Raw genomic sequence first — 27,930 nt, 5'->3', positions numbered from 1 at the left:
GAGCGAGAGAGAGACCCTGTTTCAATAAAATGAAATAAAATAGCTTTCATACTATTTCAACTGATCTTTACAACAAGCTTGTGCCCTAAGTTTAGTCATTTCTGATAAGAAAACTGAGGACCACTGGATTAGGTGGCTTGTTCACGGATTCGGTTCCCCTACTCCTTTCTAGTTTGTGAGTTGGGGCTTCAGTTTTTCTGAATCCAGGTGAATTTTCGGAAGTCCACGTGCTTTCGGCCTTTATTAATTCATTCATTCCCAAGCCAGGTTCGCCTGACCACACCGCGAGCGCCGGCCCAGTGCTGGCGATCTTCGTGACAGCACCGCGGGTGTAAGCACTGCTTGTGGGAGAGCCCCACAGGAAATCCAGAGTATTGCGCATGCGTGCTGTCCAGAAGGCCTTTGAACTCGGAGGCTTCCGTAGCGGGAGGGCGAAAGATGGCGGCGGCAGTACTGGGACAGTTGGGTAAGGATTTCTTAGTGGTTAAGCGACTGAAGGGAGTCGAGATGGAATCTGAGTTGACGGCTTGTGTTGATGTTACAGGTGCGTTATGGATACATAACCTGAGGAGCCGGGGGAAACTGGCCTTGGGGTAAGTCTCTCGCTTCGGAGTTTCGGAAGGGCCCAAGGCATCTTTACTATTCTGCCAGTTGGTAACTGAACGCCTCCGTGCCTAACTGTGTTTTAGGCTCTGGGGCCACTGAGGCGAATGAGACAGCCCGAGTCTCTGCTTTGTCACTGTGTTTTTTCGCCACCTTATTGCATAAGCTCTGCAGGGATTAGGATTACCCATAACCCAAGGGCGATTGTAAATGCGATTTCTGAACGTCTACTGTGATCATTCTGGACAAGGTTAGACTATTCCATCTCCATACGGAAGAGTCCAACCTTTCAAGTTACCTCTCAGGTTACTTGCTTACATGGGCAGGGACCGTGTTGTGGACAACCCTGGTTTACGTCGTACCTGACATTGGGTTTAGCGTTTATATGCCTTAACACATTCCCGTAACATTCTACGAGTAGGTACTGCTATACCCGTTTTTCAGACAAGGAAATTGAGGTCCCCAAACGTAACATAACTTGCCTAAGGCCACTCAGTTGTAGGAAATTTTGAAACTTTATACCAGAGCATTCTGTAGCCTTAGGACAAAAGCATTCATTAAAGGTTAGGGTAAGTAGTCGCTGTATTTCTCCCCAAAAATTAATTTTTAAAAAATCGGTATTTGAAAATTGATAATCTAATTGTAAATTTTCTGGTCTGTCCATTTGTTAGCATTGATTTTGGTTTAGTTCATAGGCTTTGCAGACAGATGAGTTGTATATGAATCCATTTTTTAACTGTGATTTTGGAAAAATTACTTATTCTTAATAAGCTTCAGTTATCACTTTTATGATATGAGTGTTATATTAGTACCTATCTCGTAGGTTTTTAAAAATTTTTAAATTTTTATTAATTTTTTTTAGATGAGGTCTTGCTATGTTGCCCGTGCTGGTCTCAAACTTAAGGACTGAAACAATTCTCTTGCCTCAGCCTCCTGAGGTACCGAGATTACAAGCACATGCCATGCGTGTAGCTCTAGTAGATTTTAAAAATGAAGTTCAAACAAGGTAATGCATATGAAGTATTTAGTATGTTTATGGCATGTGATAATCCCACTCTGAATTCTAGTTGCCATTAATGTTTTTATTATTATAAATTATTACTGAGTTCCCAATTATATTTAACCCTTTTCTAAGTTCTTGGGTCCGAGGGGGATAAAGAGGTGGGCTAAAGAAGAAAATAAGAAGCAGTAGCTCTTAGGATTTTTCTGTACTCTTCTTAGATAATCTTCTGTCACTCTTCCCCCAACCATGCTGATTAACGTACTTTTTCTGAATATACTTTGCGCTTACTTGCTTCTTGGCTTTTCCTACTATGCCCTCACATCTTGTCTATAACAGCAGTCCTACCCATTATTCAAACCTCTGTTCAGATGTTTTCCCTTCAGGAAGTTTTCACTGGTCTCTCTAAAACGGAAAGAAATTAGTTTTCCCTTCCTTTTAGCATGTGTGCCTTCTGTGATGACTTCGTGTATTATGTGTCTATGCCCTTTACTAGCTTGTGTATCTTGTGTATCTTGGAGAAGTGAGGACATTTATTTGTTGTTGTAGCTCCAGCATAAGGTCTTACACAAGGTGAATATTTTGATGTTGATTTGAATTGTCTTGTACCAACTTGTATTAAGAAGCTCTGAGCAAGAAACTTAAGCAGTTTGCCTTTAGTCTTTTCCTCTATGTCATGATACAAGAGTGTTGGATTTTGCTAGATAATCTCTAAGGCTATTTGCAATTCTGAAGTTATTACATAATTTTGTGAATCCTTATTTTGGATTTTCTAGTGGGGAAAATGACCATAAGAAAACTAAGTAGAAAGGTATAAATAATGTTCATGATAACCATGTAAAATTTTAGCATATAATCTGATTCAGTGATTAGAAACTTTTTTTTTCCTTTTTTTTTGGAGACAGGGTCTCGCTCTGTGCCCAGGCTGAAGTGCAGTGCTGTGATCATAGCTCACTGCAGCCTCAAACTCCTGGGCTCCCACCTCAGCTTCCTAAGTAGCTAGAACTACAGGTGCATGCCACCACACCTGGCTAATTTTTTAGGGTCTTGCTATGTTGCTCAGGCTGGTCTCTAACTCCTGGGCTCAAGTGATCCTCCTGCCTTGGCCTCCCAAAGGGAGGGATTACAGGCATGAGCTGCCAGGCCAGTGATTGGAAACTTAATTGCATATAGGCCCCAGACTAGAAATAAATAAACTAAGGAAGTTGTCTATGGAAAACGAAAGAGTGGGAGGACCTGTGGTGGTCAGTACAGTGTATTCCTCATCTAAAAACATTGAATTAGGTTAAGAAAACTGCTGCTGACCAAATAAAACATTTCTGCAGCAGCTATATATATACATATATACACATATGTACATATATACACATATGTACATATATACACATATATACACATATGTACATATATACACATATATACACATATATACATATATACACATATATACATATATATATACACACACATATATACATATATATATCTATTTTAAATTTTTTTTTTTTTAAAGACAGTGTTGTGCTGTGTCACCCAGGCTGGAGTGTGGTGTCATGATCATAGCTCACTGAAGCCTCGATTCAAGCCATCTTCCCACCTCAGCCTCCCAAGTAGCTGGGATCACAGGCGTGCACCACTACACCTGACTATTTTTTTTTGAGTTTTAGTAGAGATGAAGTCCTGTTATATTGCCCGGCTGGTCTGAAACTCCTGGGCTTAAGTAATCTCCCACCTCAGTCTCCCAAAGTGCTGGGATTACTCTGTAGGCTGTATTTGTTAGCTGACTGACAGTTTTCAGTTTTTGAATTCCAAGTCTCCTATTTTACTGATGCATACATTTGAGAAGTTTTGTGACTTACTGAAGGTTACACAGTTAAATGTCAAAGTGAGGATCTAAACAAAATATTTTCTGGGACTACAGGTGCACGCCGCCACACCTGGCTAAGTTTTGTATTTTTAGTAGAGATGGGGTTTCACCATGTTGGCCAAGCTGGTCTCAAATTCCTAGGCTCAAATGATCTGCCCGCTTCGGCCTACCAAAGTGCTGGGATTACAGGCGTGAGCCACTATGCCCAGCCAAAAAAAATTTTTTTTTTAAGAGACAGAGTCTCACTATGTTGTACAGGCTGGTCTCGAACTCTTGGGCTCAAGTGATCTTCCCACCTCAGGCTCCCGAGTCTCTGGGATTACAGATGTGAGCCACCAAGCCTGTCTGTACCACCCTTTAGATGGGGGCATATCCTCTTAAGCTTTCCTCAGTTTCCAACCATGTGTAAAATTTTGGCATAGTTATTTACACTCAGTCCTCTTACCTTACCTGTGTCTGTATTCTTTCATTGATTCTACAAATATGTATTTAGTGCCTGCTCTGAGCTGGGAACTATTCTAGCACTGAGGATTTTGCAGGGAACAGAAACAGACAATAATCCCTTGCCATTATGGAGTGTACAATATAGTAAGGGGGGCAAATAAGCAAAATAAGTAAAATATAGATTATATTAGATAGTGACATCTGCTTATGAGAAAATAAAAGCAGAGATTGGGAACAAGAAGTATGTATGTTTGAGAGAGGAACTTGTAGTTTTAGGTAGGGAAGACCTCACTAAAAGATAACATTTGAGTAAAGATTTGAAGGAAATGAGGAAGCATGCTGTGCTAACGTCTGAGCAAACAGCATTCCGCACAGATAGAATAGTAAGTGCAACAGCTCCAAGGAACCATATCTGGTGTCAGGAACAATGACAAAAAGGAGAGGGATAGTGATAGGAGATGTGGTCAGAGAGGAAGGGGGAGTCATAAATCTTATAGAGCCTTATTATTTTTTGTAAATACTTTGGCTTTTATTCTGAGCAAGATGGGAAACTATTGTAAGGTTTTGAGCATAGGGGTAATATGATCCGACTTACGTTTATGAGTGGTTCTTTCTGGCTGCTGTGTTGAGAATAGACTGGGGTGGGGATGGGGAGCAAGGATGGAAGCAGAGACCATTGGATATTTCAGGTATGAGATCATGGTGGCTTGGATTAGGGTGGCCGTGAAGGTAAGTGAATGGTTGGATTCTGGCAGTTTGTTAACCACAGCTGACAGATCTTGTTGATGCATTGGATGTGAGGTGTGAGAAAGAAGGGTGACACCAAAGTTTATGACCTGAGCAACTGGAAGGGTAGAGTTAACCATTTACTGAGCTAGGAAGACTTCCAGAGGAGCAGGTTTGGGGAGAATATTAGTAGCTCAGTTTTGGGTTTGTTAAATCTGAGCTGTTCAGTAAGCATCCAAGTAGAGATATGAGTAGGCAATTGGGTATATGAGTTTATAGAGTTCAGGGAATGGATGTAAATTTGGGAGTCATCAATGCATGGTTAATGTTTAAAGCTGCAAAGCTGATTGACTTCACCAAGGGAGTGAGTGTAGATAGAAAGAGTCCAAGGATTGATTCCTGCCTAAGGCAGCCAACATTACAGACCAGCGAGGGAGACAAGGAAACAACAAAGGAGACTGGGGGGGAGTGGCCAGAGAGGGGAGAAGAAAACCCCAAGTGTCCTGGAACCCAATTAAAGAAAGTGTCTCAAGGAAGAGCAAGTGACCAGAGATACTTAGGTCACTCTCAGATGACGACTGATAATTAGAATTAGAATTAGAATTTGTCTGTATTTTCTGTTTTAAGGTTGCTTCATTTTGTTTTAATTTCAAGTGTTATTCCAGCAATTGGCCAGGAGAGGGCACATAGGAACTTTTGATTTAATATTCTGTACTTCTAAATTAAGTACCCCATTTGGAATAATACTTTAATTTAATTTGATTATAATAGTTTGGACTTTGCTTGATAATTCAGTTTATGAATTATTTGAGTCCTGAAAGTATTATAAGAATTCAGAAAGCTTTGACATTATTAATTCATAGTATGTTTAATTTATGAAGCAACATATTTAATTCACCAAATACGTATTGAAGATTTGAAGAGTGCAAGGTACTGTGCTAGGCGGGTGCAGCAGGTGTGGGCCTGACTCAAGAAATCTTTCAGATTGGTTTGTAGCAAAGGGGTTCATGTTTCTGTCATGCTGTTGGTGATGAGATTAGAGATAGAATTAAGGTTAGCAGAGGCCTTATAGATGATGTAGTCTAATTCCTCTTTTCACAGACAAAGAAACCAAGGTCCAAAGAGGTGACAAACATAGTGTACCCTACTCACTAACTACAACTTCATAGAACCATAAACATTTATGATTATAAACTTGAGAAGAAACTTTGAAATTGTATATTTAAAGCTTACAGTTCACAGGACTTATTTGGGGGGTGGGGACAGGAGAGATTAACTGTTCAAAGGGCCTAACTTTGTTTTATTTTTTATACCCTTAAAAAAAAAAACACGGGCGTGGTGGCTCACACCTGTAATCCTAGCACTTTTGGAGGCTGAGATGGGTGGATCACCTGAGGTCAGGAGTTCAAGACCAGCCTGGCCAACATGGTGAAACCCCATCTCTACTAAAAATACAAAAATTAGCCAGGTGTGGGGTGTGATGGTGCGTCCCTGTAATCCCAGCTACTTGGGAGGCTGAGGCGGGAGAATTGTTTGAACCTAGGAGGCAGAGGTTACAGTGAGCTGAGATCGCACCATTGCACTCCAGCCTGGGTAACAAGAGTGAAACTCTGTCTCAAAATAAAATAAACAAAACAGAGGCAAGGTCTTGCTGTGTTGCCCAGGCTGGTCTTGAACTCCTGGCCTCAAACAGTCCTCCTATCGTGGCCTCCCAAAGTGCTGGTATTGCAGGCGTGAGCCACCATACTTGGCCAAAGGGCCTAATTTAAAAATAACACTAGCCATCAGTGTTTATCATGGGCTAGACATTGTAGGATGCACTATATTAATTATTAATCCATCAACAGTGTTAAAAAAGTATTATTTTCCTCATTCTACAAGTAATAATATCTAAAATTTATTGAGCCCTTTTAAGTGTCAGGTTAAGTATTTTACTTGCATTTGAGCTTCTTAAGAAGGCTATGAGGTAATTATTATTAGTCTATTTACTAATGGGAAAACTGAGACCCAGAAAGTTATATGACTTCCCCAAGGCCATTCACCTAGTAAATTAGAGTTAGGATTTAGACCCAGGTCTGCTGGACTCTGTAGCCTCAGCTGTCACCACCCGGCTTATATTTCATTAGCAAAATAGGCCTTCATACATCATGTATCCTAATTTTGTGCTTCTCAGTTAAGACATTGGAACCTAAATGTGGATGGCAAAGGTATAGACTTTGTTAGGTATTTTGATGGCACTAATCTTGATATTAGGAAAGGAGATAGTGAACTTGGGGTAAAAATGATACACTAGAAGAATAGATTTGTTTGAGTCTTTGGTCTAAATGGCTTGAAGACTAAAAACAAAGGTTTTGTTTGCCAAGTAAATCATCCAAGTTGCATATTTGTATGAGAATATGCCAATGTACAACCACTTTGAGTATATAAGTCTGAGTTAAATGTTTACTCAGTATCCACATACCAGACATTGTTCTTGGTGCTAGAATACAAAGAAAGTCGGACTTGCCCTTTAAATGCTCAACATCTGTACACTTAGGACAATAACTCATTCTATCATAGCCACTTATGATAGTACGGTGGTCTAAGTCATTGCTGTATGGCTGGCAAGAACAAAGTATTAAGACAACGCGAGAATCATGATCAGAGAAGGGATTAGGTGATGTTTCACATTGAGGTGACATTTGAGCTAGAACTTAAAACAGGATAAGCATTTCATTCAGGAGATAATAAGACGAGAAAACAATTTGAGTAAAGGCTTGGTCAGGGAACAATGAACATCTATGTGGCTAGGCTATAAGGGCAGATTGGGTCTAGATTATGAAAGGCCTTCTATGTCTCGCTAAAGAGTTTGGACTTCGTATTGTGGGCAGTAGGGAAATACCAAAGTTTGCTGTGTTAACTTTTTATTTGGATATGCCCAGGCATATACAAAAGTAGACAGTTTGATGAACCTCCATGTATCTGTCACCCAACTTCAACACTTAATACTTATGGCCAATCTTATTTATAACCTGTACTCTCCCTCATCATATTTTGAAACACTCCCCCCAATGTATCATTTTCACAAATATTTTACTATTATCTCATTAAAAAGCATTAAATATCCATTTGATATTTAAACGTCCAACGGCTTCATAACTGTCATACTTTTTAAATTGTAATAGTTCACACATTGAAACTAACTGGTATTTCTGTTAAATCTCTTACTCTGTAGGTTTTTTATTCAACCCTCTCTTTTTTTTTTCTTGTAATTTATTTGTTGGAGACAACTGGTTGTTTTGTAGCATTTTCTATACCTTGGATTTTACCGAGTGCATCCCCATGATATTACATAACATGTTGTCTTTTCTCTGTGTTTCCTATTTTGAATCTAGGAGCTTGAGCCCCCAGTTTCATTTTGGGCAGGAAAGACTACTTTGTGGATGGTGGGTGGTGTGTTCTTCCATAAGGAGGCACATAACGCCTCCTTTATCCATTAGTTTATTAAGGATTACAAGATGATGCTATTATAATTTGCTATTCCTTCATTACTAACTTTATACAAGTCAAACTTTTCCTCATCTACTACTTGGAAACTTAACAGTACAGTTCGTATAGGAAAGACAGGGTAAGTCTTGTCTTTTTCTTCATTCTTTCTCTTCATTCACCAGTTTTCAAAATAACAAGTTGGCTCACTAGCATCTTCTAATGGTAACTAATTTGTATTTTTCCTGGTTTTATTATAAACTTATGGCTTTAAACATATTTGATGTGTTTCAACCCGCTACAATTATTGTCCTCATTAATGTTTGGCTTGTCCCATCTTTGGCTTGTTGGGCATCCACAAGTTGGCTCCTGAGTGCCTTTGACATGACCTTGGTAATCTTTGATGGCTTCTTTGCTTTCTGATATGACAAGATGTTCTAGGCTCATTTTGTATGTTATCTGCTTGAGATCTGCAATCAGCCATTTTTCTCAGAAATTTTGGTTCTCTTCAATAGGAAATAGTATTTCAAGCCTGTAATCTGGGAAGTAGGGGTGCTAATTGCTACTAGATTGTTCATTGCTTCTACACCTCTTCAGTGGAGAGATCTAGTATTTACTGGATTTTGGCTGAACCTCTTCTGCTTGTTTCCATACCAAGAATCCCAGTAGTCAGTGATGCTGAAAAAAAAAGGATAGCATTAAATATTAATATTACATAACTATTCATCTGCTTATTTCAACAGATGTTTTTAAGCTGGAGGATGACATGTGTAGCTCTGAATTATAGAAGGGTAGCTCATTTGGTACTCAAGCAGAGAAAGATGGATTGGAACTGGGCAAGTTGATGGAAGAGAAATCAATCTAGAGGCTATTGCTAGATAGGATGGTGGCAATTAGAATGGAGAAGAGGTAAAGCATTTGAGAACTATTTCAGGGGAATCTTTATTTTATCTGTAAGATTTGGTGACTAGCTCTGGCAGGATGAAAATCATTGGGAAGTTGAAGATAAACTCTAGACCACCATTCAAGAGTGATTTTATTTAGTGATATAGGGGAGTAGCGGATGCCGGGGAAGATGGGAGAGGGAGAATGACTAGTTGTATATTATTAAAGCAGTTGAAGTCTGGGGGAAGAGGTCAAGGAATAGTGAATTTGGGATCTTTATCATCAAGTCTCAGCCCATTAGTTTAGCATTCAAAGACAACCACTCTAGCCTCAATGACCTTTCCAATACTTAACAAATTCTCTGACTCAGTCAGACCTCCCCTTATTTCTCAACTCTGTACCTCTGCATAGATGATATATGTCGTTGCCCCATTCCTCTGATAATTAGTGTATTAGTCCATTTCACACTGCTATAAAGATACTACCTGAGACTGGATAACTCATAAACAAACGAGGTTTGATTGACTCACAGTTCTGCATGGCTGGGGATGCCTCAGGAGACTTCGAATCATAGGGGAAGGTGAAGGGGAAGCAGGCAACTTTTTCACAAGGCAGCAGGAGAGAGAGACAGCGCAGGGAAACTGCCACTTTTAAACCATCAGATCTCATGAGAACTCCCTCATTATCACGAGAACAGCATGGGGGAAACTGCCCCAGTGATCTAATTACCTCCCACCAGGTCCCTCCTTCAACATGTATGGATTACAATTGAAGATGAGATTTGGGTGGGACACAAAGCCAAGCCATATCAATTAGGATGTTCAAGATTCACCTGAAGTCACCTCTGAAATCCTCTGCTGTTTCCCATATTTTAGTTATGTGGTTTTATATTGTCTTCTAATTGTTTTGTGTATTTGTCTTAGTTACTCCACAAAGTTGGGCAGCCTTACAGGTCAGATCAGAGAGCTCATTATGTCTTCTGTAAATCTTTCTCAGGAGTGGGTGACTTATAAAAGACAATGTTGTTGGCCAGTCAGGGCAAGAAATCTTGGGTTAATATCTATTAACGGTTTGACTTATGTGCGTTTACTTTCTCTCCCAATAGCCTCTAATAAACTGTCTCTTTGTTGTGTTTAAAAGTAGTCTCTATTAATGAATACCTCTAGAATATTTCCACTTGTGATCCTTAAATTGTTTTCATCAAAATGGAGCTGAAGTGGTTCAAAAGATATGTAAACTCTACAAAAAGTCACCTAAGTGTCTGTTGTTTTATAGGCTTCTTTCATTTCACAGTGTTTTACCTCAATCATATATCCACACAAGTGCTTCTCTTGACATTTCTCGAAAATGGGAGAAGAAGAATAAAATTGTTTATCCTCCACAACTGCCTGGAGAACCTCGGAGACCAGCAGTAAGTTTGTGGGTAGAACTAATCTCTTAATTCTGGTAGTGCTCTTACTCTTAAGTGATTAGTAATGATTTATTATTTTGTGTTAAAAAAATTATACAACCATTTGCTCTAATTGACACAGAAGATGTACTAGATTTATCTCTTTGATAGTTGAAAATGATTGTTATACTTTACTTAATTGTTTGTCTTTACTTAACCTCCTGGATAGGGACCTTAACTCTAAAACTAAGCTAATAGTTTAAGACATACTGATTTTTGACTCTGAGAGGCTTGCTGATGAGCTCTTAATGATGGAGCATGTGGAGTTGGCAAGAATGACTTAAACTATTGGCCAATGTTTAAATTATGTATATGATTTTCCAGTGTTATATATTTGAATATAGACACACTGTTTTTTTGTTTGTTTGTTTTGCAATTTGAACCTAAAGTTTGAACTTAATCATTGGGTTCCTACTGGAGATTTATCTTATCGTTAGCTGCACAGAATAAACAAATAACTTTTCAACTTTCATATTTTGTCATGACATCACAACTTGAAAGATTTGTCAGTCTAGGCTATTAAGTATTGACTCCATTTTGTTTATTTTATTTTATTATTATTTTTGAGACAGAGTCTTGCTCTGTCACCCAGCTGGAGTGCAATGGCACGATCTTGACTCACTGCAACCTTTGCCTCCCGGGTTCAAGGGATTCTCCTGCCTCAGCCTCTGGAGTAGCTGGGATTACAGGTGCCCACCACGATGCCTGGCTAATTTTTGTATTTTTAGTAGAGATGGGGTTTCACCATGTTGGCCAGGCTGGTCTCCATTTTGTAATTAACCAAAATTTACTAAATGAAATGTTACACAGTTGCACAAATATCATAAATAAAAATTTTTCTGTAATTAATGAACTTTTTTTGCTTCTTACCTAAGCTCTTTGAAATCAGGTTTTTTTTTTTTTTTCAATTTGTTTATTTTTTTTGAGACAGAGTCTCGCTTTGTTGCCCAGGCTGGAGTGCAGTGGCGCGATCTCGGCTTACTGCAAGCTCCGCCTCCCAGGTTCGCGCCATTCTCCTGTCTCAGCCTCCCGAGTAGCTGGGGCTACAGGCGCCTGCCACTGCGCCCGGCTAATTTTTTGTATTTTTAGTAGAGATGGGGTTTCACCATGTTAGCCAGGATGGTCTCGATCTCCTGACCTCGTGATCCGCCTGCCTCGGCCTCCCAAAGTGCTGGGATTACAGGCGTGAGCCACCGCGCCTGGCCTGAAATCAGGTATTAATTGGAAATAAATTATAACAGTATTTGTCAAGTCCAGAATCTATAACAGCACAATTTTGCTGTGTGTTTGTTTTTTTAGTATCTTTAAATATTAAAAAAATGTACTTTAGGATATATCCCAAGTGGCAAAATTCAAATAGTTGGTAGTATGTCATCTGCTTAACTCTAGCAAATGACGAACACTATTCAATACAGTAATTTGTTGTGTGTTATATTTAATGAAACTATTTTGATTAACTTTTTTGTATCATTTATCCTTCTTATACAAGTGCCTGTGGGAAGACATTTGATTTGATATAGGAACTTTGGAAAACCTTAATTTCTCTATTTTGCACAGATTTTGTTTCAGTAATCCTTTGGGGGACAAATTATGACATTTGGGAAATATGAACATTTTCTGACTTTAAATAGTATTTAGTAATTTAATATTGGTACATCAGTTGTACCTGTTATGACTGGGAATACCGATACCCTTCATAAATATCTGACTTACCAGAAGTAATTTATTCACTGGCCATATAGTTCATAATACTGTGCTATAATGTACAATGTCCCTTAGAATTTCCAATCTGCCAGCTGCAGCCATTATTAAAATTAGTTTTATCTCTAGCTGAAAAGAGGGCCAGATAATATCTGCTATTCTATCTAATTCTGATCTTCTGCATTAGAATATATAGTCAATAAATAATAGTGGATGGGATAGTGAGCAAACCCCGTAGCAGTAAATTAAAATGAATGTTACCAATGTAGAGTTGTTCTAGGCTACTCCTCATATTTTTAAGACTAACTTCGTAGTTTAGCTAGCACCAATTTCCAAAGAATATAGATTCTTATGTAGATTTTATCTTATGTGGGGCTTCATATAAAGAAAATGAAGGCTGGGTGTGGTGGTTCATGCCCGTAATCCCAGCACTTTGGGAGGCTGAGGTGGGCGGATCACAGGGTCAGGAGTTCAAGCCCAGCTGGCCAATATGGTGAAATCACATTTCTACTAAAAATACAAAAATTAGCTGGGTGTGGTGGTGCACACCTGTAGTCCCAGCTACTGGGAGGCTGAGGCAGGAGAATCACTTGAACCTGGGAGGCGGAGGTTGCAGTGAGCTGAGATCGTGCCACTGCACTACTTCAGCCTGGGTGACAGAGTGAGACTCCGTCTCAGAAAAAAAAAAAAAAAGAAAAAAAAGCCAGAGAGAAATTAAATGGCTTTATGATAGTCACACCTTGTTAATTTGGGCTTCAGTTTACTTTTGCAGTATCTTTGAAAAAAGCTATGTTAAATAAATGAAAAATGTGATGAGACTGTGTCAAAACTCTTTGAGCTACCATTTCTTACTTTTCCTCTTTTTCTTCACTCCCCCAACAACCATTTCTATATGAGACATATTTTTAATTTATGGATTAGTCAGCATACTGATAATAATACATTAATGTGAATCTGAATCTTCTCATAAAGCTGTAATAAGAACTTTTTTTTTTTTGAGACACGGTCTAGCTCTGTTGCCCACGCTGGAGTGCAGTAGCATGACCTCAGCTCACTGAAGCCTCTACCTCCTGCACTCAAGCTATTCCTGTGCCTCAGCCACCCAAGTAGCTGGGATTACAGGCATGTGCCACCACGCCCGGCTAATTTGTATTTTTAGTAGAGATGGGGTTTCTCTATGTGGTCCAGGCTGGTCTCCAACTCCTGGCATCAAGTGATCCACCCACCTTGGCCTCCCAAAGTGTTGGGATTACAGGTGTGAGCCACCGTACCTGGCCTAAAACTTTTTTTTTTTTTGAGACAAGGTCTCACTCTGTTGCCCAGGCTAGAGCGCAGTTGTGCAGTCATGGCTCACTATAGCCTTGACCTCCTGGGCTCAAGAGATCTTCCCACCTCAGCCTCCTGAGTAGCTGGGACCACAGGTATGTGCCACCACTCCCGGCTAATTTTTGTATTTTTAGTAAAGATGAGTTTTTGTCATGTTGCCCAGGCTGGTCTTAAACTCCGGGGCTCAAGCGATCTGTCTGCCTCGGCCTCCCAAAGTGCTGGGATTACAGGCATGAGCCACAGCACCTGGCCAGAAATTTTATTAGGTAACACTTTTTCCTCATTTAAATTATTATATGCATTTAAAAATAAATTGATTTATTTAAAAGTTATTGATTTAGACATTTTATAATTTAGACATACATTTATTTCATTTGAATAACTATTTTACGTATCCTATCCTCACTTCATCTAATTTGCTGTATAGGTCAGTTCATGGCAGAGATACGTAACTAGGTCTTCTGACCTCCACCTTTGTTACTTTATTTGCTTGATACTTACGTACTGAGACTTTGTCTCCTTTATCTTTAGGAAGTGCCCTTAGACATTTCACCTGCCCAAAGTAAATGCTGAGGTTTTTTTTTTCAGTTTTGGAAGAGGATGATTAACTTTTGCCTTTCTTGTAAACACTTCATTCCTTTTTGCCATCCTCTGGTCAGGATTACAATTTTTTATATGTGTAAAATTTGAGGGTAATCATACAAAATTAAGGTTTAAAGTTATCCCACCACAAGAATGCACAAATTAAAGGGTCTCTTCTATATGAAAGATTTCGTTGAGTGGATTAATTTTTGCAGATTATTATTATCAATCATGATAGTTCTTTCCTCTCCCTGTCTCCCCAGGACAGTTTATTGCTGAAAATGTAATTAGGCTGTTGCTATAGTTTCAGGCTGTCTGCTTCTATTGCAACTGAAATCTGCCACATATTAAAAGATGGCCACTTGAGAAAACTGCTCTTTCTAAGGCATTTGAAAATTTCCAGCAGGAGTCAGAATGTTAGAAAGTTTTGAGACCTCCTTGCTATAGTTTCCCATAATACATGTTTTCTAATTTTTTTTTTAACTGGCAGTTTGGTATAGTAGTGGAAAGAAAGTAGAGGAACTTTTGAAAGTAGATGTGCTAGACATTGTATCAGGTGTATCATACTTCTCTGTTCGTTGAATTCCAACTTTGTCTCTTGCAAACCTCTGGTCTTAGACAAGTCACTTGATTTCTCTGATTTTCAGTTTATATATAAAATGTTTCTCAACTCATAGAGTTAGACTAAATGAAATAATGAGTGAAAAGTGCTTTTTGAACTATACATTGTAATTAAACAGGGCATACCTACAACTTTATTTTTTTTTTGAGACAGAGTCTTGCTCTGTCACCCAGGCTGGAGTGCAGTGGCACGATCTCGGCTCACTGCAAGCTCCGCCTCCTGGGTTCATGCCATTCTCCTGCCTCAGCCTCCCGCGTAGCTGGGACTACAGGTGCCCGCCATCACGCCCGGCTAATTTTTTGTATTTTTAGTAGAGACGGGGTTTCACCGTGTTAGCCAGGATGGTCTCGATCTGCTGACCTTGTGATCCGCCCGCCTTGGCCTCCCAAAGTGCTGGGATTACAGGCTTGAGCTACCGCACCCGGCCAACTTTAAATAGAACATAATAAAAGCTAACATTTACTGAGAAGTTACCATGTGCCAAGCACTATAAAATGGTTTCTTGAAATAGGTTATTTTATTTCCCTCTAATTATCATTTTATTTATTTTACAGAAGAGGAAAATTAGAGAGAGGTTAAGTAGCTTGCTCAAGATTATGTAGCTAGTAAATGGCAGAGTTAGGATTCAAATCCAGGCAGTCTGATTCTAGAACCCATGCTGTTGACCAAACACCTAGAATATTGGCTTTTCACATGAAAACAGTTATTTTGTCCATTTTGCTATTTTTCTCCTCATTAATAATGAACGTTTTCTTCTTGTATTTTTTCTTTTGTTCTTTTAATCAGCTAAATGTTTTCAAGATACTTTCATTTAAATCTTTTGGGATTTCTTTGGATAGAAATGTTGCAAGTGTTGACACAAACCAGCCGTTGTATAGTTTCTATATCTCCCTTAGTAATCTTTTAACATAGTGAGACTTTGGAAAAATACAACTTTGTGTAGGGGAAAATAATCTTTAAATTCTTAGTAATGTTTCTATTTCTTATGGCAGCGTTTTCTTTAGGCCTAGAAAGTAAAAACTTAAATAACAGTATATGTTATTGTCATTTTGTGGTAAACCTGCTAAAATTTTCTTTCTGTCCTTTGTTTTCCTATTTGTAAGGAAATCTACCACTGTCGAAGACAAATAAAATATAGCAAAGACAAGATGTGGTATTTGGCAAAATTGGTAAGCTGCAATGACTATTACCATATAATTAATAATTTAGGAAAGAAGCTATGAGTTCCCCTCCCCACCCCTCACCCCAGGATTTGAAAAATAAAAAAGATTTGTGAGGAATATGATATAATTGGTAGGTAGTCAAAAGAATGATTGTTCAGAGATGTATGATTTTCCTTAATTTTCACCTTTTTCTGAGAAACTAAATTACATTGGATAGATAGATACTAAAAGGCATCAGGAGTTTGGCTATAACCAGAGAATCCAGGAAACCTACTTGTTTATCTGTAAACTTGATTCAACCTGTTTTAAAACTGTTGCTTTTAAGTTTTTTTCCCTAGGAAATGAAATTTATAGATGAGGGGAGACAGAAGCAGCAAATATACATATAATACATTTATCCTATAGGAGAAGGAGATGCCTTGAATGCCTAGTGTAGTTGTTACCAACCTGTGGTCTCTCTGTCATGTTTGCTGCCTTTTAATGTTATTGAAACTATTACAATCTCAGTTTTATGGTTAAAATGTTTGTTTCATTTTGACTGAAAGAGAATAGTATCTCCTCTCAAACTTGTTTTCTTCTCTTTTGTTTGGGTTCAATTCACTGTTTTTAGAAGTTACTCAGATTATGTAAGGCTTTCATTGAAAAGGAAACATTGACTTTGTAAACTAATTTATTTTCTTTTGTCTCTCACCCTTTAATTCTAGATACGAGGAATGTCTATTGACCAGGCTTTGGCTCAGTTGGAATTCAATGACAAAAAAGGGGCCAAAATAATTAAAGAGGTAAACTTACAAGTTTGGGTGCGGTAGGGAATGGGGAACTGGGGAATGCAGCTGTCTTGCAATTATTAGGAAGCTTAGCCTAAATCATGAATTCCCTAAATTTTCTGTTGTAAATGCATACTTTATATAATACAGATTTAGGGTGCTAAGTTTATTAAATATGTGTATACTTTAGGAATGTTGTGTGTTTTAGGGTTTATTTCCTGAGGTGCTTTTATTTCCACCAAATATTTATCTGTTTTTTACTGCTTATGATGTGATGAATCTTATTTTTAATGATTTGGGGCTTGGTATGTATATGTGTGTATTTGTGTGTATGTATGTGTGTTTGTGTATATATATTATTTATTTCTTGGAGCAAGGTTGAACTTCAAGGTATATTTTTTTGAAGATTTTTTTTTTCCTATAAAGGAGAGTTTTTATAACTAAGTAATTTTGTAACTAAATGGAAAGAGCCCTGGACTGGAACTCAAGAGACTTGGACTCTAATCCTTTCTCTGATCTTTTTCTTGTGACCGTGGGCATGACACTTAACCAGTCGGTTTCTATTTTTCTCACCTAAACTATGTGGGATTGGATTAGATGACCCCTAAAGATCCTTCCAACTCTAAATGTAGCTAATTCACTAGATACAAATGTGCTGATGGTAATTGTGGTGACTCTTTCTAGGAACATGAATATTCTTTTTTTATTACATATATATTTTTCTTTTTTTTTGAGACAGAATCTAGCTCTGTCACACAGGCTGGAGTGTAGTGGTGCCATCTTGACTCACTGCAATCTCCGCCTCCTGGATTCAAGTGATTCTTCTGCCTCAGCCTCCCGAGTAGCTGGGACTACAGATGTGCGCCACCATACCCGGCTAATATTTTTGTATTTTTAGTAGAGATGGGATTTCACCATATTGGCCAGGCTGGTCTTGAACTCCTGACCTCAGGCGATCCGCCCACCTCAGCCTCCCAAAGTGCTGGGATTACAGGCGTGAGCCACCGTGCCCAGCCTATTTTTCTTTTTTAATATTCTTTTTTCAAAAAGTTGTATTGATTTTTGTCCCTTACCATCTGGGGATATCAGCATTATTTTCTATATATTCAGTTAATTCTCACCAAAAGTCAGTTCATACCTTTCAGTTTAGTAGTAATAGTTAAATAGTTGAGATTGATAGATTCAGACTTCTAAAGGGTTCCTTTGTAATGCTATGATTTTGCTATATTTAATTCAATTCAGAATGCATTTACAAGTATTTGTTGTGTACCCAGCCTTGTACTACATTCTTTATCTTTTAAGGCGTAAAAGATCTGGTTTCTGTTATTTCTGACAATTGCCTTTTTTTTTTTGAGACGGAGCCTCGCCCTGTCACCCAGGCTAGAGTACAGTGGCGCCATCTCCGCTTCACCTCCTGGGTTCAAGTGATTCTACAACCTCAGCCTCCCGAGTAGCTGGGACTACAGATGTGTGCCACCACGCCCAGCTAATATTTTTGTATTTTTAGTAGAGACGAGATTTCACCATGTTGGCCAGGATGGTGTCAATCTCTTGACCTCATGATCTGCCCACCTCGGCCTCCCAAAGTGCTGGGATCACAGGCGAGAGCCCCTGCGCCTGGCCCAATTGTCATATTTTTACAAAAATGTGTTCTGGAGGAAGTTAATTCAAAATATCTACGGAGAGTAAATTTGATAATTAACCTCTTTAAGGAAATTATTATATCAAGTGTGATTTTCTCTACTTGTCTAGTGTTAATGGTTACTTTGCATCCAAAGTTTAAGAATTTTTATTTTATTCTAGTTTTTAATTAGATTTTTGTGTTTTTTAGAGGCAGGGTCTCACTCCATTGCCTAGGGCTGGAGTATAGTGGCATGATCACAGCTCACTGCAGCTTTGACTTCCTGAGCTCAAGGGATTTTTGTCCTTCAGCTTCCCAAATAGCTGGAACTGCAGGTGTGTGCCACCACGTCCAGCAAATTTTTTACTTTTGTAGAGATGGGCTGGTCTCGAACTCCTGGCCTCAAGGGATCCTCCTGCCTCAGCCTCCCAAAGTGCTGGTATTATAGGCATGAGCCACCATCCCAGCTAAGACTTTTCAGTAAGATTAAGCTATTGAGTTTCATGAACTTTGTGTTTGTTTTTTAAGATAGGGTCTCTGTTGCCCAGGCTGGAGTGCAGTGGTGGAATCTTGGCTCACTGCAGCCTCCACCTTGTGGGTTCAAGTTATCCTCCAGCCTCAGCCTTCCACATAGCTAGGATTAGAGGTATGTGTTACCACACCTGGCTGATTTTTGTATTTTTAGTAGAGGCGAGGTTTTGACATGTTGACCAGGCTGGTCTCAAACTCCTGGCCTCATGTGATCTGCCCATCCCATCTTGGCCTCCCGAAGTGCTGGGACCATGGACATGTGAGCCATTGCATCTGGCCTTGGGAACTTTTTTTTTCTTTTTTTTTTTTCCTTCCTTTTTTTTTTTAATTATTATTATACTTTAGGTTTTAGGGTACATGTGCACAATGTGCAGGTTTGTTACATATGTATCCATGTGCCATGTTGTTTTGCTGCACCCATTAACTCGTCATTTAGCATTAGGTATATCTCCTAATGCTGTCCCTCCCCTCTCCCCCTACCCCACAACACTCCCCGGAGTGTGATGTTCCCCTTCCTGTGTCCATGAGTTCTCGTTGTTCAATTCCCACCTATGAGTGAGAACATGCGGTGTTTGGTTTTTTGTCCTTGCGATAGTTTACTGAGAATTATGTTTTCCGGTTTCATCCATGTCCCTACAAAGGACATGAACTCATCATTTTTTATGGCTGCATAGTATTCCATGGTGTATATGTGCCACATTTTCTTTTTTTTTTTTTTTTTTGAGACGGGATCTCGCTCTTTCTCCCAGCCCAGAGTGCAGTGGCGCAATCTCGGCTCACTGCAAGCTCTGCCTCCTGGGTTCACGCCATTCTCCTGCCTCAGCCCCCCAAGCAGCTGGGACTACAGGCGCCCGCCACTGTGCCCGGCTAATTTTTTGTATTTTTAGTAGAGACGGGGTTTCACCGTGTTAACCAGGATGGTTTCGATCTCCTGACCTCGTGATCCGCCTGCCTCGGCCTCCCAAAGTGCTGGGATTACAGGCGTGAGCCACATGTGCCACATTTTCTTAATCCAGTCTGTCGTTGTTGGACATTTGGATTGGTTCCAACTCTTTGCTATTGTGAATAGTGCCGCAATAAACATACGTGTGCATGTGTCTTTATAGCAGCATGATTTATAGTCCTTTGGGTATATATCCAGTAATGGGATGGCTGGGTCAAATGGTATTTCTAGATCCCTGAGGAATCGCCACACTGACTTCCACAATGGTTGAACTAGTTTACAGTCCCACCAACAGTGTAAAAGTGTTCCTATTTCTCCACATCCTCTCCAGCACCTGTTGTTTCCTGATTTTTTAATGATGGCCATTCTAACTGGTGTGAGATGGTATCTCACTGTGGTTTTGATTTGCATTTCTCTGATGGCCAGTGATGATGAGCATTTCTTCATGTGTTTTTTGGCTGCATAAATGTCTTCTTTTGAGAAGTGTCTGTTCATGTCCTTTGTCCACTTTTTGATGGGGTTGTTTTTTTCTTGTAAATTTGTTTGAGTTCATTGTAGATTCTGGATATTAGCCCTTTGTCAGATGAGTAGGTTGCAAAAATTTTCTCCCATTCTGTAGGTTGCCTGTTCACTCTGATGGTAGTTTCTTTTGCTGTGCAGAAGCTCTTTAGTTTAGTTAGATCCCATTTGTCAATTTTGGCTTTTATTGCCATTGCTTTTGGTGTTTTAGACATGAAGTCCTTGCCCACGCCTATGTCCTGAATGGTATTGCCTAGGTTTTCTTGTAGGATTTTAATGGTTTTAGGTCTAACATGTAAGTCTTTAATCCATCTTGAATTAATTTTTGTATAAGGTGTAAGGAAGGGATCCAATTTCAGCTTTCTACATATGGCTAGCCAGTTTTCGGCCTTGGGAACTTTTTGACAAGTTTCTGACTCAGAGACATAATGTTCCTTCCCAAGGGTACTGCTTACAAGCACCGCTATCTCCTTTATAGTTTACACATGTCATTAAAAACTTAGTAGGATGGGCTGTGTTCTATGCATTTACAATTCTTGGTCTAAGGAAGGAAAGCTCCCTTCTCCTTTTGTACTCTTATCATTTGATATTCTCTTTTTAAAATTGACTATGGAAGCATGTGATTAGCAGTCATAGTACAGAGATAATGAGAGATGAGAAACTTAATTCCATTTTACTTCAGGGTTAACCATATAAATGCTTTTCTTTTTCTTATTTAAGGTTCTCTTAGAAGCACAAGATATGGCAGTGAGAGACCACAACGTGGAGTTCAGGTCCAATTTATATATAGGTAAGATTTTTAATATTCTTAGCATTAGAAAATGTCTTCAGTAGTAATGCCATGTTTTTTATCTAATGACAGTGTTTAATATCTAACTCCTCAGGACTTGGTTTGTCAGTGAGAATTGCTAATAATGGCTTATTCTTCAGCCGTATGCATGTCAATTTTAATTTAGTGTAAATGAAAATAACTGTACTGTTTTACCTGTTCTGTAATGAGACTGAGATCATAAAGCCAATTGCTAATAATTATTAAATAATAGATACCAAGACTGGGGTACATAGAGTGGTACTTTAATTGTAATATTATAACAAATAGTATTAACACATTTTTAAAGTTGTTTGTCAACCAGAAGGAGGTAAATAATCACAGGTGCATTTAAAAAATTTTTATTTGTAATGTGCCAAGCCAGGTGCCTAATCCATAAAGGTGTCCTGTAATTTAACCTTCCAATTATCAAAATGGAAGGTCTGTTGAATTGTAAAAGCCAAGGGGCCTTGGACGGCTCAGATGACCCAGATGTGTTTGTTCCACTTTGTTACTACATCCTGAAGCATTATCTCTGCTTTTACATGCTTGTTCCACGTCAAATTAAATTAATATAAGTTAAAATGCTTTGGGAAGCATGATGTGCTGTACAAATATAAGGAATCTTTTTGCTGCAGACTGTCACACAGTTCTTTTCCGAGGAGATTAATGTTTATTACAAAGCTCTCTTGCCTCCTCCCAACACCATGGGAAAGTGGAGCAGTGGTTGGAGTTATTGTTTTTTTCTCACTATAGCAATTACTCCTAACCTTAGCAGTTTTATAATCAAACAAAGATGTTGATGTTGAAGCAAAATTTTCTCAATCTGCCATACCAACATATAAAGATTATTTTACTTAAAGCTATTTTAAATTCAGGATATGGGGAACAGCTACTCTCCAGATGGAAGAGAAAGGGCTGAATCAGTACAGGGGGAATTAGTTGTATTTTATAATTTTTCAACAATTAGAGTAAAAAAAAAAATTATCTAAATTCTACTTTTTCACATAGCCTCCGTGCTGGTTAGGTTAAAATCTCAGTTCAAGTCACCTGGAATTGATGCTGGCCACCACACCTCCTGAAATTCAAATTAGTTGATTTTCAGTTGAAATGCTTTATTTTAAAGCTGAATCTTGTATAATTTTATTCTGATACATGCAAAGATGCAAAGGGAAATCAAAATGGCAACTCAGAAGATGCAGGGCCATAGTAGTTAATCATAAGCATTTTCTTCTGGGAGCATTATGAATAAATAATGTTGGAGAGGGCTTGGAATCATTGGAAGGGATGAGGAGCAAGACCATTTGCTTAAAACCTCTTGGTGATTCTTCCTGCTCTGTGACTCCGAATATCAAATCAAATTTAATTAATTTTATGCAGTTTCACAGGAATGTGAGATTCGTAGCTGATAGACTTTCTAATGGACTTCAGATACAAATGAAATACGATTTGTCTTTAAGCCTTTTTCAATAACTGTCTTTAAATCCTTTTCAATAATTGTAGTAAAGAGAGATAGGATAAAAAGCTTAATCCTGTTCTTCCAAATGAAGGGGCAGGGTCCACTGTTGTCATTAAGCAAAAACATGCTTAACCAATCCTACATAAATGACCCTTTATTTTATCTTTTTTTATTTTTGGAGATGAGGACTTGCTCTGTCACTCAGGCTGGAGTGCAGTGGTGTGATCACAGCTCACTGCAGCTTTGAACTCCTGGTCTCAAGTCATCTTCCTGCCCCAGCCTCCTGAGTAGCTGGGACTAGAGGCACATGCCAGCATACCTAGCTAATTTTAAAATTTTTTGTAGAGACAGAGGTCTCACTTAGATGCCTATGCTGGTCTTGAACTCCTGGCTTCAAGCAGTCCTACTACCTCAGCCTCCCAAAGTGTTAGGATTACAGGCATAAGCCACATTGTCTGACCCTTTAATCCAGAGTTCTTTTGCACATTTCTGCTGAAAAATCTCTGCCGTACCTGTACTCTCTTCATCTACTTCTGTGTTGATGACTTAAGTAAGGATAATAAATTTGGATTTATATTATGATTTTTAAAATTTTTCATTCACTAAGTATTTTGATGCCTAATTCCATAATCAAAAGAGATGAGTTCCCTCAGGAAGAGTATGATGTGTCAGACATTTTATCCCTGTATTTGCCAAGCTTTTTCTTAAGAATCATCTTGAGGTTGTTACTTAAAATATAGACTCCCAGGCCTCGGCACAGACCCACTGGACTTGAAACCCCAGTGGAGAGGCCTGGGAAGCTGTTTATTTAATAAACAGCTTAATAATAATCAGTAGTTTAATAAACTATTGATTCTTAACCATAAAATATGGGAAACTGATTTATCTTACTGTGTTCTTGGAAAAGGCCTAGAGATTTCATTCCATAGACTTCTGTTAGAGTTTTGAAAGACTAGTTACTTATTGGCTACTATTTTGGTTCAGCAGTGGTTCTTTCAGTACCCTGAAATAAGTATAGGCATTTTAAAGGAAGTGCTTTTTTGATAGCATATGTTCTCATTATATGGTAATTCTTTCAAATGCCTGTCATTGGTCTAAAGCTAATACCTGGTGTTGCATGACCACAGATTTAGAAAGTTCATTTCCCTTTCAAACTTTAATGATGACTAATGATACTGTGAATAGGCCTTAACAAGTGGACATGGACTAATAAAATGTCTCTGCTTAGTGATTCATGGCATCTAAAGCGAATCACTTTAGGGAAAGTGATCAACTGACCTTGTATATCAATCTTATTGGCAAGAGTGATGAAGGTGGGAGGGGAGGGCTTCTAATGTTACAATTTCAAGATTTGTATTTACTAAATAATACTAATAGGAAATATTCGCTGTGTGTATATATACTTACTTACTTATTTATTTATTTTGAGATGGAATCTCACTCTGCACCCAGGCTAGAGTGCAGTGGTGCGATCTCAGCTCACTGCAACCTCTGCCTCCAGGGTTGAAGCAATTCTTGTGACTCAGCCTCCTGAGTAGCTGGAACTACAGGCGTGCATCACCACACCCAGCTAATTTTTGTATTTTTAGTAGAGATGAGGTTTCACTATGTTGGCCAGGCTGGTCTCGAACTCCTGACCTCAGGTGATCCACCTGCCTCAGCCTCCCAAGATTTTGGGATTACAGGTGAGAGCCACCGTGCCTGCCCTGAAAATATTGGCAATATTTTAAATTCATTACACCTATTGGGTATTATCTATAGAAAAACACAGGTTGTCTTCATTTTTGAGATATCTTAATGTGTTCTTTCATTCAAAAAGTATTTGAGTACTTTCTGTGTGCATACTATGCACATTAAATAGGTGATGTTATATCTTTTGTGTCATTTGAAAACATTTAACACTTGTAGTTCTTTGACAGTAGTATTTCTTTGGAAGAACGCACACATTGTTCTTCTGAAGTATAATAATACCGTGTATACCATTAGTATTATATGTACTTGAAAAACTTTGAAACTTATTTCAGAATTTGAGCAGATTTACCAGAGACCTCTGTATTGAAAAAATGATATTAAGTAGCAGATTATGTATTTCAAAATTATTTTTGTTTCTATGGATCATGAACTTTTGGGGCAATACAAAAAGGGTATAAGTTTGGTTGAGGAGGTGACTTTTACAGATGAAACACAGATGCTTATAAAGACAGCATATGATTTGGGACCAAAAAGAGTAATACAGACAAATGGTATTGTTGGAGTAGAGAAGAAAAGGTCAATATGGGTTAGAATAGTCGTGGAGACTTTGTAGAAAAAATTGGCATGTGAAGATAGGCTTTTGGGAGTCTGGAGGAATGCTCTTCCAGGAGAAGAGCAGATTTTTAAAGTGGGGTAGCCATACATGCAGAGGCACATAGGTTGGAATAAGCAGTAATAGTGTAGTACAATGAGGAGAACAGTGTGAAGGAAGTAGAAATTTGACCTCGAATAGATAAAATGGGAAGGGTAGATTGGGCCTATATTCCAGAGAACTGAACATGGCAGGCTGTGCATTTGGTTCAAACTATATCAAAGAGGTTTTGGTAAGAGATTTATGTTATTAAGATAGTGTTTTAAAAGTATTAATGATAAGCGGTAGTTTTGAAATTGTGCTCTGTGGGGTGTCTAGCAGTGGGACCCTTGATATCTTCGTCACCACTATATCCCTGGAGCCCAGGACAGAGCCTGGAGCCCAGGACAGAGCCTGGTACCCAGGAGGAACTCAAAAATGTTTGTTGAGTGAATGAATGGCACAGTTTTGGGTCTTCCTTGACCCACGTTTCAATAGGAGCAGATCAGCATTACAGTGTTTTGTATATCAAGCTTCTACATATTGTTTGATTTTGCGTGAAATGATTCCATATACAAAAGCAGTTTGAAACCCCTAAATATGGACTTAGTGGAGGAGAGATTGGAGGAGAGGAACCAGAAAACAGTTTGGCAACTATGTTCTAAGTCCTGATTTCATTTACACCTCAGGGTGGCTGTGTTGGGTATTCCCATTACGGTGTATTAAAGAATCTTAGGATGTTTCAGAAAAATTAATGTTTTTGTTTTGACATAAAGAAATGATGGCATCATGGCTTTAAGATATGCAGATGATCTTTTATGCCTTTAAGATGAAATCATGACTGACAGCAGGCATTGAGCTTCTGCTTTTGTGCAGATTTCTGTAAGTTTGTGTTTTGGGGGAGATAGAAGGGAAATGGGAGCCGACGTAGACCCTGATGGGGTTGATCATTGTGATCTAGTGATCCATTGAGTATTTGGAAATTGGTGCTCAAGTTGGATAGAGAAATGATTTTGGATAGAAGCAGCTATCACATTTGTAAAATGCTTTTTAGAAATTTTCTGGTCTCACTGTTCTTATTTGTAGGTTTCTTCTAGGCAAGTTGATCCAGGGGACGCGCTGTGATGGGGTTTCCTTATAAAGTGATTTGTGTAATGCTGCTTTCTCTGGAAATTTGTAAACTCATTTTTTCAGTGCCCACTAAATGAAGTTAATAAAAGGGCAGTAGGTCTTTCCCTATCTCACTTAGACCCTAGGCAGTTTTCCTTTCATTCTTGGCTTTCCCTTTGGCAAAGCTAGGAGGCTTCTGCTGAAACCCACTTCACTAGAGGATATCGTAGTTAGAGAGTTGTCAAGTGCATACTTTGATATAGTCCCTATATTTATAAAGTATGTCACAGTAAGTGTATAAGAATGATGAGTGTTGAAATGGATAATTTGATATGTATTCTGTAGATTTTACCTTTTTAAAAGGCTTATTAACTAAACAAGTAGCTGACTAAATACATTCAGAAAATAGTAGAAGGTAGCTGGCTACTACTCTGACTTATTGGGGGTGAACAGGTGAACAATTCTCCTTATGTACTATTTGTTTTTTTTTTTTTTTTGAGATGGAGTCTTGCACTGTCACCCGGGCTGGTGTGCAGTGGTGGATCTTGGCTCACTGCAACCTCTGCCTCTCGGGTTCAGGCGATTCTCCTGCCTCAGCCTCCCGAGTAGCTAGGATTACAGGTGCCTGCCACCACAACTGGCTAATTTTTTGTATTTTTAATGGAGATGGGGGTTTCACTATGTTGGCCAAGGTCCAACTCCTGACCTTGTGGTGATCTGCCCGCCTTGGCCTCCCAAAGTGCTGAGATTACAGGCGTGAGCCACCGCGCCCGGCCCTTATGTACTATTTAAAAGATTTCTTTAAACTTTCAAGGTCAAATTTTGATATACAGAATGGGGGAGGGGAGCTGAGGGGGCCATTGTGCCAGAGTTCCTAAAACTGGCTGTGAATCAGAATTTCTGGGGAGAGTTGAGGTACAGGTGTTTGCCCAGGATGTAATTTCCAAGGCCCACCCCAGATATACTGAATTAGAATCCACAGAGGTGAGTTCTCAGCATCTGCATTTTAATTACATTCTCTAGGTTAGTCTGATGTAGCTTGTCAGAGAACCAGCATTTGGGAGCCATTGACTCCAGTGGCTTCTCATCACAATTAGAATAAAATAAAAAACTCCTTGCCTGAGCCTACAGGGCCCTGTGTAATCTTGCCCTGGCTTTATCTCTAATCTCTTTCCCTTGTTTGTGCCCCTCTTCCCCTTGCTTACTATGCTTCAGCATGGTAGTCTTCTTTCTTTTCCTAAAACAAGCCGCGTGCATTCCCACCATTGGGCCTTTGCACTTGCTGTTTCCTCTGCCTGGAATACCCTGTCCCTAGATACTCACACAGATGATTCATTCTGCTCTTAGATCAAATGTCTCTTTCTCAGGGGTGCCTCTTGACACTCCCAGTCTGAAGTCCCCTACACCCCATCATTGTCTGTCATCTCATTCTGATTTATTCACAGCACTTGTCACTAGCTGAAATTATTTTATTTTATGTCTTTCTTCTCCAGAATGTAAACTGCTTGGAGGCAGGGGCCTTGCCAGTCTTGTGCACTCTTACTTCCAACACTAGAATAGTGCCTGGTCCTTAGTTAGTATTCAGGAGATAGTTGTTTTGAGACGAGCCTGCGCTAGCCAACCAGTGAGCCTATGTAGTCTCAGAATCCAGTCAAGTAAAGGACAGAAATTGCTCGCTGATCAGGCTTGTGGATAACACTTATTTCCTGTAATTCTCTTTTTCTTCCCATTTAGCTGAGTCCACCTCAGGACGAGGCCAGTGCCTGAAACGCATCCGCTACCATGGCAGAGGTCGCTTTGGGATCATGGAGAAGGTTTATTGCCATTATTTTGTGAAGTTGGTGGAAGGGCCCCCACCTCCACCTGAGCCGCCAAAGACGGCAGTCGCCCATGCCAAAGAGTATATTCAGCAGCTTCGCAGCCGGACCATCGTTCACACTCTATGATGAGGAGATTCAGACTCCACGGTGTATATATTTTGCCATTTATTTTCTAAAAATAAACAAAAACTGAAG

General features: G+C 39.1%; 1 protein-coding gene across 2 annotated transcripts; it reads left to right on the top strand.

Moving 5' to 3' along the window:
• Positions 1 to 408: 408 nt before the first annotated feature.
• MRPL22 (mitochondrial ribosomal protein L22) lies at positions 409 to 27,930 on the top strand. Of its 2 annotated transcripts, none has more exons than XM_003276572.3 (7): positions 409 to 466; positions 545 to 593; positions 10,284 to 10,401; positions 15,775 to 15,840; positions 16,539 to 16,616; positions 20,936 to 21,005; positions 27,650 to 27,930. In XM_003276572.3, the coding sequence occupies exons 1-7, from the start codon at positions 439 to 441 to the stop codon at positions 27,859 to 27,861; spliced, it is 621 nt and encodes a 206-aa protein (XP_003276620.1). In that variant the 5' UTR covers positions 409 to 438; the 3' UTR covers positions 27,862 to 27,930. The 2 variants fall into 2 exon arrangements, with proteins under 2 accessions (XP_003276620.1, XP_004087284.1); XM_004087236.3 differs by having other exon boundaries at positions 410 to 466; positions 10,266 to 10,401.

Source organism: Nomascus leucogenys, chromosome 2, assembly GCF_006542625.1.
Source record: "Nomascus leucogenys isolate Asia chromosome 2, Asia_NLE_v1, whole genome shotgun sequence".
NCBI classification, from domain to species: domain Eukaryota; kingdom Metazoa; phylum Chordata; class Mammalia; order Primates; family Hylobatidae; genus Nomascus; species Nomascus leucogenys.
The sequence above is the reverse complement of the archived record's forward strand: the minus strand, read 5'-3'. Positions and strand labels throughout refer to the sequence as shown.